Here is a 17,960-nt window from a genome sequence, read left to right on the forward strand (position 1 = left end):
GAAAGCAATAGTGAAATGGCAAACAAGGAGAAATTTATAATAATTACATCAAAGAATGAAAGATTAAATTGCGTCCGTTTTGAACGTTAAAAAAAAGATATAACTGCTATCGGAGATGTCTTTGCCAAATTTTGATACAAGAAAAAACGTTACGATTTTAGCATTAAAAATCAGAGAACTCTATGTCTAGGCTGAATTGCAATAAAATATGTATGCGAGAATTTGACCCCAAAAATTACAAGAAAGACAAATTAAAAGGGTCAGTATGTACTGAATCATACACACATGCGTCACCATTAATACTGAAATAATGACCTGCTTTTTCTGTTCTTTAACAGATCGAGTAAAACATACGTCTTTTGACGTCTTATATACGATGAGATGTAACTGTTTTGTCACTCCTTATATCCTGTTACTATACGTGTTATAATGGAGTTAAGTGGTGTTATCTCGGTGTGTGTGTGTGCGTGTGATAGGAAGAAAGCGTCATTCTCTTCATTTGATTACTATTGATATATTTGTTTCATTAATTGACAGTAACATGTAGGATTGTAATTATTATCTTTATTGCTGAGATCAATTGGCTATTTATTGTCATTGCCAGTCCGATCATCGTAAGTAATTTATTATTGATATTTATATCATAAGGCCTATTGGTAGTAGAAGTAGTAATAGTTGTAACAGGGTTATTATCATTATTGCGATTATAATAATAATAATAATAATAATACATAACATCTATAAGGCGCTTACTACTGTTGTTTCTAAGCACACTGTGTTCTGTTTATGGCTTGTACTGGGTTTAAAAAAAATCATAGTAGTAGTAGTAGTAGTAGTATCATTATTATTATTTGTTATCATCATAATAAAAAGAAGTCGGTCTAAGTCTCCTATAAGCCTTGAAAACTTAACCAATTAATGAGACAGGTGGCTGTTGAACAGACCTAAAAATACAACACCTGTACCTACCTATATGCAGACCATCAGAATGATTATTCTGTGGCGCCTAGGTAATCTGTCTTGTTTCCGGTGAAGATCCTTTCAACTACATTGGTCATCATTGATTGTGTAATACATATTAATGGATTTAAGATAGATCATGCAAGCAAGCTTGACTTATTTGACCTAATGAATTGACCTTTCACGATGTCCTACTCCCATTTTGGCAAAAGAAGCAAGTAGTGATTGCATCGTTTCCTCTAAAAGAGCAAATGGTGTTTGTCATTTACACATCATTACACGCAATAATGGTTGTCTAATCGTATTCCTGAATAGGTTTAGGATTGTAATTAATGAAATTCAACTGGGAAGAAAACAACAGTATGAAAAACATTTAAAGCATGTAAACTGATGACCTTTGATCAAAACAGGGGCGGATGTTGAAACACGACGATACAAGGTGTTTAAAAAATAGAAACCCGTCCCAATATAGAATTTTTCATTGAAATTGTTTTCAATACAATGATAGCAGATCTCAAACCAATTGAAATTAAAATATTCCAACAACAATTCGATTGGTTTTAGGCCCATGCAGCGCTAGCTTTAATATAATGATTAAAAGAGCAGTCTAAACATTAGAAGGCATAGGCGGCGGAAGCGGGGGGGACGGGGGGGACGTGTCCCCCCTAAATTTGAGGAGGGGGGGGACGGTCCCCCCTAAATTTGTTGTTGATGACCTTTTTTTTTTTTTTTTTTTTTTGGCTTGTCAATTTATTTTCCTACGTCCCCCTAAAATTTTTGGTTGAGAACCTTTTTTTTTTTTGCTTGTCAAAAATTTTTTGGTTGTCCCCTCCTAAAATTTTTGGCTTCCGCCGCCAATGTTAGGAGGGATGTAGGATGAAAGAATTTGTTTTTGCAATTGCACATCGTATCATGAAAAAGTTACAGACACTGGAAGTTGAATCCGATGTCTTAAGCAATATTTACGGCGTAAATTCTTTGAAAATGAAAACATTATTCGGAATGATAACCACTCATTTTCCATTCCTATCCTTGGCCTCATGGGATTATTGCGGAGTACTACATTACAAGAATACTCCGATAATTATTTTTCAGAGGCCGAGCAGGATTCACATCGTCCCTGCGAATGGGGGCCTCAAGTCCTTTTATCTCTGTACTGCAAACATCCTTAACTCATGTAACCACTCCTTCACCAACATCCACACAGAAGCTCAATGTTCCAATGAACTATTAATTGATGTTTATTCAAGATTATTCATTATTGATGCAAAGAGATCCATGATTCTTGAAGGTCAAGTCGTTGGTATAGCCTAGATCATGAAAGATGGTGATCGTCGATCACTTACATGTATGAACTTTATGGTCTACTTTGGCAGCGTTCTGGCCACGATCAGGGGGGGGGCATTTCATCGGTGATTTTTTTTTACTGACGATTGTTATAGTCTACTGAAATTCTTGCATCTGATGGACTGAGAGCACATTTGACAGTAAAAAATCACCGTCTATTTACTTCATGAAATACTCCCTAGGTCCTTAGGTAAAATGGAGGTTACCTATCTTGTGTCTCGGAGGGAGGGCCGGCAAAAAACAGTCTAATCTTCTGGTGATCTTCAAACTATCGTGGAAGTACTGGTCTGGCAAGATTGGCTTCAGATTATCCAGACCCTTCAGTGTGGAAATCGTCTGAATACTGTTGTCAAAGGCCATATACATGATGCATTTAAATCGGTTCGGAAGTGACGTGTAGGGTCAACCGGAAGCTTTCTTTATCTTGAGGCATCAGCATCCAGCGTTCCACAGTGGATGAAGTGAACTGACTCAGTGAGTGGAAACGCTTTTTTTCTTCGTATATTGTTGAAATTTTTTTCCTGATGCATATCTCGGGCATGCCCTTGGCTCGCTGTATTAAAAACTGCAGCCATCACGCATGCAGGAAGCGTTTCATGTAGCTATCGCCAAAATCAAATACTTTTGTTGAAAGAGAAGGGCATCCAAGGCACAATTCAAATCTTCAGGGTGCAGCATTTACGAATGCATGCTTTAAACATTCTGACCTGGCTAAAGCCCCGTCATCATATGCACATTCATGTCCAGATAAGGCATCTTAAGTTCCATAAAACAGGGAAAATATTCACACCAAGTTGGGAAGTAAATAATGCTTCGTAACACTTTGGCCTTGACCTTGTGATGACGGTTCAAAATGTTCATTTTCACACTGCATAGTAACCATGGTAACAGTGTGATGGGGATCCTAAATGTTAAAGGCCTCTCTGTAGAGTACATTTTATAAATCGTTATTACATCACTTCATAAATTCTTTTCAAACCTCTCTATGAGAAGGTCCCCCTGCTGCCATTTAAAACAATCAAGATACAACAACTTTTGGCGTGATATCTTTACGCTGAAACCCATAACAGAATGGATAGGTTAACAAGTGTTAAATGGAGGACCATTCTCAATGATAGCATCTTAGTTTTATATAGGCAGGTGTTCCTTTAAGGTGTCCACAATTTTTTTGTTATTCATTGGATTTTGATTCAATATTAACTTCTTTAAAATAGAAAATACCTTGGATACATTGGCTCTTGAATTTCAAGCATCTTGAAAAACGGAGAATTCGTTTGCAGAATGGTTGGAGAGTGTCTTGAATCCAGCGTCTGGAGAAAAGCCTCTGAACTTCAGCCAGATCGTCCTCCCGAGGGACGGTCAGATTGTTTTCCCTTTCAGATGTTCACAGCCAAAACTGAGACAATATAATTACACGGGATTGGGAGAAACAAAGGACGTGGGTGTCATGTAGAAACTGGGTATCTTTCATTGGGTTTGGAAAGACTTATGGGAGTAACAGTGGGGGGGAGAATCTTCAAGGGGGCCTTCTCGTTCTAATTGCGGTTAGCGTGACGCCAATACAAATAATATACTTCAAGTAGAACAAAAAATTAAAAAGTGTCTTTCTATTCTTTCTATTGAAGCTAATAATTTTAGTATCATCTGAACGCATCCTAAAGTAAGAAATCAAATGAGAGGTTCTCAACAATATCATAAAGATATATTTGAAAAAATTAACATCGGCATGCCATTTTACGTAGTTCCACCTTACTGCAAAAAGAAACAGAGTATTAAAAATTGATGTTATGATTTATGAAGATGAAAAATAAAGCTTTCTATTAGAATTCTATGTGAATTTATCAGTGAGAAGTGACACAAAATGTTAGCTGTTGTATGAGAGGGAAGAAAGAGAAAGGGAAAATAGAGAAATGTTTACAGACTTCAACGACGAACGAAGTCTTTATTTGGGTCTTGAGAGAATGCAGTAATCAGCATGACATAAATGGATATACATCGTCCAAAATTAGATACTGGTCTACGTGCAACCGTGTTAAAAGACTTTGATGACTAACAATTAATGTTCGATCGATATGTATAAACAACAACGACTTTTAGAACAAAAGACGAGGTTTGTAAAGATCTGGTTCTTCTACTAGTTTCCTTGGTGTCGTTATATCTCTGGACAATCAGCATTTTGTTTCTTCTCGGGGAATGAGTGGTGACAGCGGACAGGAAGAGGGAAAATCTGTCTGCTTTAGTGCCGAATTAGTCACCGAGGTAAAAAAAAAAATCAAATGAACGATCAAATTAGACAGCACACAAAATAGAGGGAGGTGAAAATGGTTAACCAGCATATTTAGGCAGCAAGATATCTCTGAATATCACTTCAATTTTCAAATTTATCTATATTATTCACTTTGTTGAAATACGACATGACTTACTGGTAATATTTATGTGTTGTCATGACAAAAATCATGTAATAATGTAACTAGGTTAAAGAATGCAAACCACAGGTTTTTAGGATGAAACTTAAAGATGTAATAGGAAGAGGGCGCAGCGACAGAAGGGGCAACCTATAACAACTTGATAGATCATGACATAAGAAAATATATTATGCCAGCTCGTGTGGAATCCTCGTAAAGAATTTCCGAAAGGAGATGAGTAATAACATTATACCTTTACTGCTTCAATTATGACGTGTTTTTCCGACATTTTATATTTTCTAACACAGAATATCTCTCTGGTTTAACAGTATAGGGAGGTATATTATCATTGTTATTATATATAGAATTTGGGGAAATCGTCCCTTGTTTTAGAAACTGCATATAACAGTCAGGTGTCTAATTCTCTATACGTGTATTATGAATCGTGGTATAAACACCTCAACCTTGCTATGGCATAAATGGTATGTAATGAAATGAATATTGTAATTTCAAAACTTTCATGCCAGCTAGTCACTAATTGGTTTAACAATCTGGAAGTGAAAATAAAATCAGAATTAAAGTCAATCACTCTATTCACTTAACCAAAAAAAATATGATCAAAACGATGCAGAAGGCGATTTTTTAAAGAAGAAAAAGGTATCTGCAGTATGAGTGCAGAGTCTTCTCCATTGTACAGAAATAATTAAACGCATATCAAATCAAAATAAAATCTAAAATGCCCGGAAGTCAATATGCCAGCATGCATCCCTTGACTATCTACCTTTGATCTGAAATCACCTTCTAAACTTTTCTCCTACGCATCCACAGGCTGTGAGGTATCGCTGAAATCGAGGGTCTTTCTCTATAGCATGTAGACCTCCCAAGAGATAAAGGGGTATATCAATTGAGATTTAATTCGATCTTCTTCCCAAACAGACAGGTAGGGTATCAAATAACAGGAGTGGTAGGCCCGGAGGGATGGTTTAAAAAAAAGTGATGGGAAAAGGTGCTATCTTGAGGATCTTTCATGCATCTACCTGGGTCTGGTGACACAAAACTTAGTGGTTGATCGTTGGGCTAATTTTATGGATTGATTGCATAGATCATGTTGGTAATCAAATGAAATCAACCGTACAGTCAACTGTCCGATCAGTTGATGAGCTTGGAGCTTTTCATGATATGGTGTTCTGATGCAGTTTTGTGTGACAATGCAATTCCTTATGAAGGTCACTCAAATACACGTAACATAATAAGATCGGATTAAAATTACAGTCCACTTATACAACTTTTAACATTTTCACGTACTCTTCACTCTTAGAAAGGACGGTAAAAGATTTTTCAAAAATATGTTGATGAATATGCACAGTATGTGTTCAACTGAAAATTGAAATGATTAAAATCTTCTACATTGCATGTTAATTAGATAATTGGTTAGAATCTACTAAATTTTGCGTTCATTTTTTGACACCTCTTTTAAGGTGTACTTGTACGTAAGATCAGAAGGTCTACTGCCCAGATACCCCAATGTAAAGGTACCCAATTTATGGGTAAATCTCTATATTGTGGATATTTCATTACGGTATTAATGTAATCATAGTTTGTATTGTTGGGTAATATTTTGGTAATTTTGGGGGTGAAGATTTTCAAGAATTTTCAAAACGTGTTATCTGAAATTCCTTGAAAATTTTACTGGAACTAATGGAAAATTCTTCTCACAGGGACGTAATGTGTAGCCATAAAGAAAAAAAAAGTAGAGAAATAGTTCACGTTAAGACTCTAACCCACTTTGAAGCGCTACAACATGAACTTTCGAAAGTCAAAGATTGTGGATGTATTCCTGTGGTGATAGTCATCTAGAACATACTTAGCACGGTTGCGTAGGAAGGCACATGGCTGTTTACTTCATAACAGTCTCCCAGCCATGTGGCCTGGGCAATAGGTTCTAAATGTTACATCGTTTTGAAACATTTAAAGATGAATCTCGGTGCTTCGAGTCTGAACATCGAACTGTTTGAACTAGGTCATAGGACAAATTCCGTGTTCAAACATAAAGATTTAATCTCTGTGCTTTTAACTTTCATGAACCACGATGAACTACGATAATAAATATGTGCTATCGATATTTATGTCAGTCATGAAATGATTTTGAAATCATGCAATCATACTACACTTCAATCGTGTTTAAATTAAATTAGTAAGAGACAGTCTACAATCACATTCTATTTTCCTTTATCAAGCAACACTTTTCATGAATTCTTAATAGAATTGTTTGAAAGATATATGATTACATTTTTAATGTAGGCAACTGGATCTTCCTACTTGCATGGGTAACATGATAATTGTGCTTTATTGTGGCAGACATGACAAATGCCATTATGCTGCACAGCATTTAAATACAAATGATGACATTTTTGAAAAAAAAATTGTGAGTCAGTTTCACAAAAGAAACCACAGGATAGCGATTAACACTTTCCTGTCTGCAGATGTACTATAAAGACAATTATTCACCAATCCTTAATTTCACTGGAATTTTTTTGCATTCTGGAGAGAAAATCACATGTTTAGTGCCAAGTACAAGCGCCTTTCAAAATGTATAAAATACTGTACTTTTGACATGAGGAAAGTGCAACGACCGAGTTCCAAAGTGACTTTCTGTAGAAAGTGTAGAGTGCGAAAAAGTGCGCGAACAGGTTGGGAAGGCCCGTGTAGAAAGCAAAACCCCCTTGCTTAGATACAATCTTGCTTTTTTAGAAACTCACCTTAAGGTATGAATTAAGGGGTGGTGGGTTCCTCTCATGTCCAACGTCTGAATCTAGGTCCATGACTTGGCACATATATGATGACAACCTGACCAAGAGTGCAGCCCTTCACTTATTGGTGATTTAGCGTAAGCTACGTTTGGTGATTGGTGATTTTTTTACCTGATTGCTAAGAAAGCATGAATGCTTGTAAGCAAGCAACCAGAGGACCGACGGCTTGAGGTCCCATCCGAAGGACCTGGTACTGAGGATTAATGCCTTACCAAAGGGCACAAGCGCACCAAGTGGGAATCGAACCCGGGTCACCGGAATACGAATCCCCCGCTCTACCGACTGAGCTATCGCGCCTCCTTATGAATATGTACATTTCTTAAAATATGTTTCCATCTTTTATGTCCAATTGATGACATGTATCCTATGATTATCTTTATCCGTTATGAATATTGTGTATTCTTAAAACGCAGATATATGATTTTATTTTCTTAAATATTCGTTATTGGACTCGCTTTATACGTTGTAATGGTGAATACCGGTACTACTACCAATGAGCAATATGGACTCGGAAATGAGGGAAAAGTTGAACGTAATGTTTATGTGTTGGGAAGACAAGATCGACTTTGAGACTTCATCTTGAGAACAAAAGTTCAACTTTCCCTTATTTTCAACCAACACAGATGAACTTTCGTGATCGTATGGACTCGGGAAATTAATACATTCCTTTACCAGAGCAAGCATGATGAAGACATTAAAACGTTTTAATGTCCTAATTACAACCGATACAATTCGGAAGGACACAATTAACTAATTCATAACAATGACTGCACGTAACGTTTATCAGGTTTATCATGCATGCCTCTCAGTCGATGGCTCTGAAACAATGACATTAAAGATCCTACGCTTGCACTTTCCATTCCATAACAGTAAATCCCCTTTAAGTCCATATATAGCCAGGCATCCTTGGAGGGGGGTTGATGAGGAGTTGCTAATTTAGCATTTGCATTCAATGATTCATTCGATTGGGATATATTTAGGTCTAGCCTCTGTCAATCTCTATACGAAAATGCCTTCATGTTGTTTTTGTCATGTCTGTATCGGAATAATTTGAAAACCCCTCGACATTCGTTGTCTTCCCTTGACTTTGAAGCTAGTTCGACTTTATGTCATAAAAAATACAACGCAGGCGAAATTCAATATCGACATCAATGATTATTATGAATAGTCGGGGTGGCACATCTAGAGTAAAATTGTAAATTACCGGATAAGGGAGAATGCATAAAAAGATTTGTGGATGGTTGTTGATGGTGAACCTGATTTTCGAAAAAAATATAGTCATGTAGCAATACAACGGCACTTAAAACGTAAAGCATATACTATTCAGTCAGAAACAGTTTCCTATTACGATATCAGGAGACTGAAAGAAAGACAAGGTATTATGCCATGAAAAGAGTATTATACTGATAACACTCCACCGAAAGGGTGAAATCTTGCCCCCCTCCTTCCCCCCTCACCATGGCATGGATCCAAGATCCAGGGGAAAGGGTTTTCCCGCTTGACCCTTGTAACCCCTGTGAAGATATTTTCCCTCTTGTATCTTGAAAGCGGCAGGTGTATTAACTACTTGGCATGGATATACATGTATGATTGTCAAGAAACTGATTCTAAGAGAATCATCTTTACTATTAAAAGAAAATGGATTGTTTCCGGGGTGGAGTTAATTTCTTTAAGCTTAGATGTATTATGATTGACGGGGAAATTTTTAGTTGTAGCCTTATATATACGTTTTTTCTGGAAAAGGTCGTTTATTTTAACTTTTGTTTGAGGATTCGAAGACATCAAAGATTACTCGAGTAAGATGAGCAAAACTGAATAAGGAAGTTGATGAAATTTAATCGGACGAATATCCGAACTTTAATAATAGTACGTTATTGTATCGAGCTACATTGAATTTTTAGGGAAGGTCCCAATAACGTGATTTTTAAGTATTTAGAGTTATTCTTTTTCAACTTATAAGCAAATCATAAAGAAATTAAAAGGAGATTAAATGGTACATACATCTTGAGTACATAATCAACTCCGTATCAAGTATGACCCAAATGACACCCTTTTCCTAATATTTTAATCCAAACTTGCCGATAAGAGAAATCGGGATTAAAAGAATCGAAGATATAGTTTACACGTAATATAACAAATAAAATGTTAGTGTCACATTATCAATTAATAGATTTTATGAACAAGATACATAATGATAAATGATTAACAAACAAAAATATGGAGTAGAGCGATTGATGATCTTATAATCAGTCTTGCGACATAATTAAATAACGGCGGCTTCTTAAAAAGATGGCAGTTATCAGAGACGGTAAATTAATTTGACGAGGATGTTATTAATTTCGTATCTTCCACGATATCTCCGGGGCAAATTGCTTAATAATCGTCACTTCCCTCTGCAGAAACGAAAAGAATATCTTCCTCATCTTTTCGTACAGTAAATCCTTGTAAGAGTTAAAAACATCTCGCTTTAAGTAAAAATCGCATTTTCAAAAGGGAAATTGAAATAAGTAGTAAGTAGGTAAAGTAAACATAAATCTAAGAATGTTGAAATTAGAACCAAACCTCGATACAATATGAAGATTTAGGACTACATTCATATCTCCTGATGATAGTCATCGGATTATAAAGCATATCATTAATGTAAAAAACGATATAAATCATGGTTTCATTGTACAACAGAACAAAAATGGTATCTTTAACATTAGTGTATATACATGGTAATGATATGAAAAAGAGCACCAAGAGATGCGTATCCAGCAAGGGGGGGGGGGCAGAGAGAATGAGAGAAAGAGAGTATAAAATAAATTATGAAAACTTCACATCATGATTCATTTTGCAAATAGCTTTATTGCAATCACAAATTTTGCCTAAAACCATGAAATACCCTGGCTGGTTGTTTGTATTGTTAATAGATACCATGCTCTCTATCTTTACAATATAAGGTTGTTGTTAGCGACTTGGCGACTGGGACGGATTCTGGAACATAGAGAATCTATTGAAAATGTCTGTCAAATCACAATGAACAGTGGAGGGGTCTTTGTCGAAAATTAAGTGACTCGTGGCAGCTGATCATCGTAAGATTCTGAGCTGACGGAAACTTGCAAATATGTCGTTTGTCCAGACTCCAGGACGAAACTGCTGTTTTGATCCACCGATTTTCGACAAAGACTGCTCTTTCATAAAGGGCTTTCTACAATAGATTTTCTGTGTTGTGGAATCTGTCCCCGTCGCCATTTGCGAAAACCCCCATATTGTTGAAGTAAGCCTAAGGGAAACGTTTTATATTAGTCTGTAATATGTAATCCTGTCATCTCAATTCTAAACAATTATTTCATAAAATGTGTATACGTCCTGCCCCCTTCATGTGGGCCCATGTTTGTCTGTGGTTATCATTTTACATAAAAATTTTATAATACTCTCTAATTACCATGGCTTGATCATTTTGTGGAATTGCTTGTCTATTCTTTTACCCTGGTTTTTTTTTATTTATGTCTCCTTATTCCAGTCGGCCATCACTCTACACCTGTTGTGAGGGCTGGAAGCTACAGAAGAATAAATGCATTCCAGGTGAGAAAGCTTATTGTTCTCAAGGTGTCTCTATTTCATAATTTTATTTTTTTTTCTTCTGCATTTATACGTAATGACATTTCATAGCATAAACAAGGATAGGTTGATTATAGTTTTTACATGAATCATACATTAAGTGTATACAGATGTCACTCAAAAAAGTATTAGCACCCATTCACTATGTGGATAGTGATTCTCGTTATGAATTACTTGAAAGGAACATTTTAGTGATTGTGGTATAAGGTAGATAATGATCGAATCAAAATCAGAATTTGAGTCTAGTTCTATGTATATTTAAAACCGTATTCCTCCCTTATTTTAATCCATTGTGATTAATTTCAAATCATTAATATTTCGATTCAATGTTTGAAAAACAATCCTCAAGAACATTCTCGTGTTAATAATTATGAGCATGGTGTTTGATTGGGAGCAATTTCCAGAATCATTCTGATCTATATATTTTGTATACGGCTAGAAAACATCAACTAACGCATCGTGGGTGCGCCGTGGTCTAGTGGTTCTGACTCTCGCCTTTCAAACAGAGGGTCGTGGGTTCGAATCCAAGCCATAGCGTGTTTTCCTTCAGAAAGAAATTTATCCACACTGTGTTGCACTCGACCCAGGTGAGGTGAATGGGTACCCGGTAGGATTAATTCCTTGCATGCACTGAGCGCCGTTGATGGTAGCTCGAGCTAAAGCCGGCGTAATAATAGCAAGCGCTTTGTATCCTCAGGCAAAAAGCGCTATAAATATCCAGCTATTATTATTATTATTATGTAAATTCCATTTTTTATTATACATGTACATGTGTATTCAATCTATTGTTTGAATGATATAAACTTTGATAATAACAATAAAATACAGTTCTCAGATAGGAATGAAAATATACACAGATTTTCTATGTATGTGAAAAGGTTGTTTTTTAGTTATGAGCTGATAATACTCATTGAAACTCAACATGTAGACATTTACCATCACGCAAAATGCTTTCCATTCATCAAACATCCGTTCATTCGTCAGAAAATATGAATATTGCTATCTCCCATATTATATACATAAATAATTATAAACGTCATGTGAAAGATTGTCTATATAATGGGTCTTTAAAACAGGCCGAGGAAGTGTAATTTTTCATAAATCATGGCAGGATCTAAGAGGGCTGTTACCCTATTGATGTCTCAGTCCTTGCATACTGTTTTATTTGGCAGTAATACTTGGCACTAAAAGTAAAGTATAATGAGAAGGTTTTCTTCTAATCCACCTGTTGTTGAAGGGGCATGGTCGTACGCAGCGAGAGGGGGGGGGGGGGGGCAGGGGCTGTTACCACCCCCATTTTTTTGAATGAAAACTTACATTTTTTAAAATGAAACTTTTTTAAAGAATCCCCAAAGTGTGCACAAGATGCTTCAATTTCACTTTATCAAACGCAAAAGCACCCCAATGACAAGTTTTACGCGTCTTGTCCCCCTCCCAGGAAAAGAATCTGCGTATGGCCATGAGAAAGGGTACATCGCGTGAACCTGTTCTTACCCTCTCTCCGGAGTTCAAACTCCTCTATCGTGTGGTATCATTCAGCAAAGTGGCCGTGTAATCAAATAACGAGGTTGATAGCTCTCAATCAGCTGAAATGAATTGAATTTAATGCTCTATATAAAACGGACCCAACTCCAGATTTAGGTACAGACAGCAACCACTACACGACAGGGGTGGAGAGAAGGTGCATTAGTGCCCCCCTTCTTCAAGTTCATGAGACTTATTTTTTAGATACATGTAACTTATAACATTTTGTTTATCAGCCCGTTTTTTGTTGTATTCAAACTGACCATAGTGCATCAATAATCAAGTATGCGAGTGTAAATTGTTCATATTTGTTTTCCTTCAGAATACTAAAAAGATAAATTCTGTTACCGACGTATTACAAAACCATGTGCTAATTTTTTTTTATATAAAACTTTCCTTTCCCTTAACATTTCTTTGAACTTGTACACCGTAACCTCGCTCTCATTGTGTTCTACACCAACGGAACATCAAAAACTTAAGAACAGAATCATTTAGCGAATGAACCCAGACTATGCTACTCGTTCATTCGTGATTCAGCTCCTGCAAAATTAACGAGAGTGACTTCGAATTAAAATCTTGTATACCTTAACGAAACGTGTAACTCTGTCTGTTTTTGTTGAAATGTCTTGGACAAGGGCACAACCCAGGAGAAATTAAGGGTGTCAAATTGAATTGACTTAAGCCCCAGAAAGATAGCAATCTTCGTTTTAATGCATTCCGAAATGTAGGATGATAAAAGAAAATAACCGTTGGGTTAATATCGGGTGCGTCATCACTCGTTGAGTGATACTCGTTCCCTATGTGTTTTGGAGGAAAGTTCGAGGCTAAATCTTTAGCCTTGGTTGATGTGTACAGTATCAGTAGCAATGTTTCATCAATAAAAAAAAATTGAGAATCTCTTTTTTGCAGTTCAAATGCAATACGTGTCGATGTTCAGACTGATTAGACAAAGTTTGAATATCGAACCCTGGGATTTTATGGACAGACAAGTTTAGAAAGAAAAAAAAAAGAATCTGCATTTTGTGTAAATCACTATAGAGGAAATTTACCCTTGATATACGGTTGAATTTTTATGACAATCTTGAACATGTCTTTTCTAATTTACTATATTCATACGTATGGATTCAGATATTCTTTGGTTTGATAGAGAAGTGGGTTTTTTATCATTTCAAGGAGCATTTGTATAAGAATATTCTCCAAGCCAGTATGTTCTGTCATCATATTATCATTTGGCATGTACGGCGGCTTTATCTGTTTATAGCAAACCTAAACGTAGAAGAAGGACTCTTCTGAGTATGTATTTCACGTTTCATTTGACTTTAAAGTTGGTCCATAGCATGAATTCAAAATTTGCGAAGGTGATCTGCCAGTAATGGGGAAACAATGCTACTATGGGAACTCAAAGAATGTGGATGTATTGTCACACATAGCTTACCTGGATAAAGTCTGAGCCACTGACAACAAAGTCGCCCTATCCGTGAGTCACATTCTTGCTCCCGGAGAAACTTGACGTAGTGTTGAGTGCATGAAATGCGAATGTACCTGTTCAGTAGCGCCCCGATCCCCTTACTTAATCCAAGGATTAACAGTGGTTTTAAAGATCATCATGTGTTTCAACACTCGTTAGAGCTAATCCTCAGTTTATTTTTCGCCCCTCAAAGAACCACGGTTTAGGATTCTAATTGCATTCTCGTGCCATACACATCATTAGGTTGTTGGTAAACCAATTTTAAGCAGCTGGTTGTCGAAAAAAAATCAAATTTCCAGACATTTTTCGAAAACTCTGGACATATTCTATGTAAAAGATCATCCCCAAAGAAAGATTTTCGCGATAAGAAACATATTTAAACGCCCAAATAAAACGATTCAATTTCTCCTCAGCCTTTTTCGGAGATCCTTTAAATTTTACAGAGATCTTTTCTGAAACATTTTTCTAAAGCTCTCAAGATTTAATGTAAATTAAAGTACAAAGACCAAGTTTGAAAAAAAACTACACCTTCACCCATACATATGCACATCTGCAACCACTCCCACATTTTCAACGCACACAACTTTCTCCAATTCCAACCTACATTTTCAGCTCGCCATGAGATGAATGGCAAAGTCGGTATAAATATGTATACATGAATACTATTTAAAAAACTCTCACATCTTTAGAACCAGATAGGTATGGACATTTCAAATACGCGCCCACACCCACATCTTTAACACACACCTCATCAATACGATTTATAAAGAAATTGCTAGAGAGCATGGGTAATGGATATTGTGGAAATTAGTTTTCATATGATTACATAACTTTGAATAGAAACGGTTATGTCGTCGCTATAAACCCAAACCACACACGCACACACCCACACACTAACGCACATATAAAGAAGTTTATCAGACTCGCTAGTGAAGAAGAAGAGTGGTCAAAGAAACGGTATTATGGCAGTTTAATTAAGATTTAAAGAAACAAGTTTTGATTACCCCTCTTCATTTTTTTTGGAAAAACCCACCACGCACACCCGCATTTGCTAAAAAATGTATTGAGTTGCATCAAATGACCACTATGCACCATTAGTGTGTTAAAAATTCCCTTTGGACCACATCTGTTTCTTTGATGTTTAAAAATACAGACCCACATAGACACACCCTAACCCACACCCCCACACACACACACCGAAATCACTCACTCGATATGACTCACTGACAAGTATACATGTTCATTTGCATGCTACGTGATTGTTAGGAGGGGCGAAGGAAAGGAGGGGTGGTGTTTTCATAAACTGTTGAACTTTTCATACGCCTACACGACAGGTGCCTCATCACTTTTTAAAACTTAACAAAGTGCATATCACCAGAACACGATGATGTAACCGATTTAAACATTTAACTGATTCTCGATAAGATCACAAGCGCCGAGCGAGCCTAAATTTTGTTACAAAAGACGTGTTTAATGAGAAAATTTGAAAAGGTTCCTGGATGAAACAAGCTTCATTAGAACATTAAAGAATTAATGAAACTTCTTTACTTAAAACTAGGGTCTATAAATAATGCTAACATCTTATAAATGCACTTTTCAGGTTTATTTTGCACAGAAATTAAAACACGATAACACTCAGTGAAAGATTGCTGGTATAGTCTGACGAGATTAGTCCACAATCTTACTTCACAACCGAACATTTGCGAAAAAAGAATAAACACTTTAAATGGAACAAATATATCAATAATATCACTAATTGTCAATGATAAAGGCTGGTGCGGAGTAATGGCCAAAGACCAAAAAGAATTACTATTACACAAACAAAGCGGATCTGATATAATGGCGCGTCTTTAACCCTTTTCATTCAGTCAAGGAAAAAAATGTTTCCCAGAGGATGGTCATAAGCATTTTTCTAATCATCAATATCTATAAGGCAAGATTGTGCGGTGGTGACAGTGACAATAAATAATCAAAGGATCAGAGATCACCCAATTCGATTACCTTTCTTTGTAATATATCTTAAAGCTATAGAATGAAGAGAGTTGAGGTTACGCGCAGCCAAAAGAGAATAAATAGGAGTGTAATATTCACTATATCATAAGTAGTACACGAACAATACAAGAAATGCAGTGCAAAATTATGAAACTTTTCAGGTCAAAAACGTAAACTAGTCCTCTAGCTTGCCTCTGATAGGCCATGTTTGGTATAGTTTAAATCATTATTCATAATCATGATGAAAAGGAAAGTTTACTATACTCGCAAGTATAGCTTGCAACAATTACACAAACAGCGTACGTAAGAAGCTGCAATCAAATATTTAAAAAAAAGTTTATTTTGAGGCATAATGGTCACGTTCGTGGCTGCAAACGGAAAGTTCTTTGGTTCGAATCCCGAGATCGTCTGATATAAAAAAAACTGATTCATAATTTTTTATTCTCTTCTGAACGGCTGAGTAGAAACAATCACATTTTGCTTGAAAAAAACCCCATAATTTATTTCGTGACGTCACCGTATAGACTGATGGAAACAATCTTTAGGGAATTTGCTGTAATTGGTTGATTGCCTGTTCATGTACATTCAAGCAAAGATGTGTGGAGCGACTTCGAAATCCAATATCCTGTATAGACACCCTGTAGAGTGAGGTTTGACACGGATTAAACATGGTTGAATGTCTGCAGGTACATATAACAGATAGATCAACATAAGATCAGACATGTATTTTAACGTAATTATACAGCCTTTTTTAGGGTAGCTCTTACACGAGGTGTACCTGACAAACTTATAGACGTGATTTATGGAGTATGTAGACCACATTTCCCTTTTAATCGATAGTGTTGCTCCACATTCATTTAATATAGACCTGGTGGGTTTTCATAAAGCTGTTTGTAAGTTAAGAGCGACTTTAAAAAACGACTGGTGATCCTTTCTTACGCGCTAAACCATCGCCAATGAGTTTTGGTGTATACCATTCTTAAAGTCGCTCTTAACTTACGAACAGCTTTATGAAACGCCCACCTGGACTCCTCGTCATTACATTGTAAAGCTATTGGTAAGGATCATCCAACGTAAGTTTGAAAAATATTAAACCCAACCGATTCTTCCAAATCTTCGACCATACTAGCCAACTTTAAGAATTTAAGAGACAGAAGTGACATTTGATCTTTTCAAATAATCGTCTTTATGTTTTGTGGGGTCATGGCGTCATTCTTATTTTCCCGATTTGAATTACACTTTCCTTCTAAACGTCATTGATATTCAAGATTTTGTCATTATACGAACTACTGCATATAAACCAGAATCAATTAACCGCCCCCCCCCCCCAGAATCCGTCATTGTTATCTACTTTTGATGTTGAACAATAATTTGACAACCATCTACTTTTGATGTTGAACAATAATTTGACAACCATTTTTGTTTCCTTATCTTTTTTACGTCATCTTGTAGACGAGGAGTGCTTCTCGATGCCACTGGGGCAGGACTACCACGGTTTCGTCAACAAAACCATCCGAGGACGAAGCTGTATTCCGTGGTCGAGCCACCGTATCAGGCCATATCTCAACGCTTCGATGGTCATCACGCCCCTGGTCGACCACGTACTCGCTCTCGGTGGCAGGAAATGCCGCAATCCGTGGTCGGACCGCCCGATACCCTGGTGCTTCGTCGAGGCACGGCCACATAGTGACGTCATCATGTGGGAGTATTGTGACGTCGGCAAGCCCAGAAAATCGTGTAATGTGGGTGAGTGGAAGAGTTTTGTTTTCTTTGTGCAAAATGATAAATAACGCTCTGTTGGTGCAGTGATGACATACAATGAATGCATGAAGGAACATAGAGGAAGCTAAG

The 17,960-nt window shown here is 36.6% G+C and overlaps 1 protein-coding gene across 1 annotated transcript in view; it reads left to right on the forward strand.

The window, feature by feature from the left end:
- Positions 1-17,960, forward strand: part of LOC121411789 — a 53,409-nt gene that overhangs the window by 9,120 nt on the left and 26,329 nt on the right. Inside the window, exons 2-3 of the mRNA XM_041604646.1 lie at positions 11,028-11,089; positions 17,562-17,855. Coding sequence (XP_041460580.1) covers positions 11,028-11,089; positions 17,562-17,855 — 356 coding nt within the window. The remainder of the gene's footprint in view (positions 1-11,027; positions 11,090-17,561; positions 17,856-17,960) is intronic.

Source organism: Lytechinus variegatus, chromosome 3 (assembly GCF_018143015.1).
Source record: "Lytechinus variegatus isolate NC3 chromosome 3, Lvar_3.0, whole genome shotgun sequence".
Classification (NCBI taxonomy): domain Eukaryota; kingdom Metazoa; phylum Echinodermata; class Echinoidea; order Temnopleuroida; family Toxopneustidae; genus Lytechinus; species Lytechinus variegatus.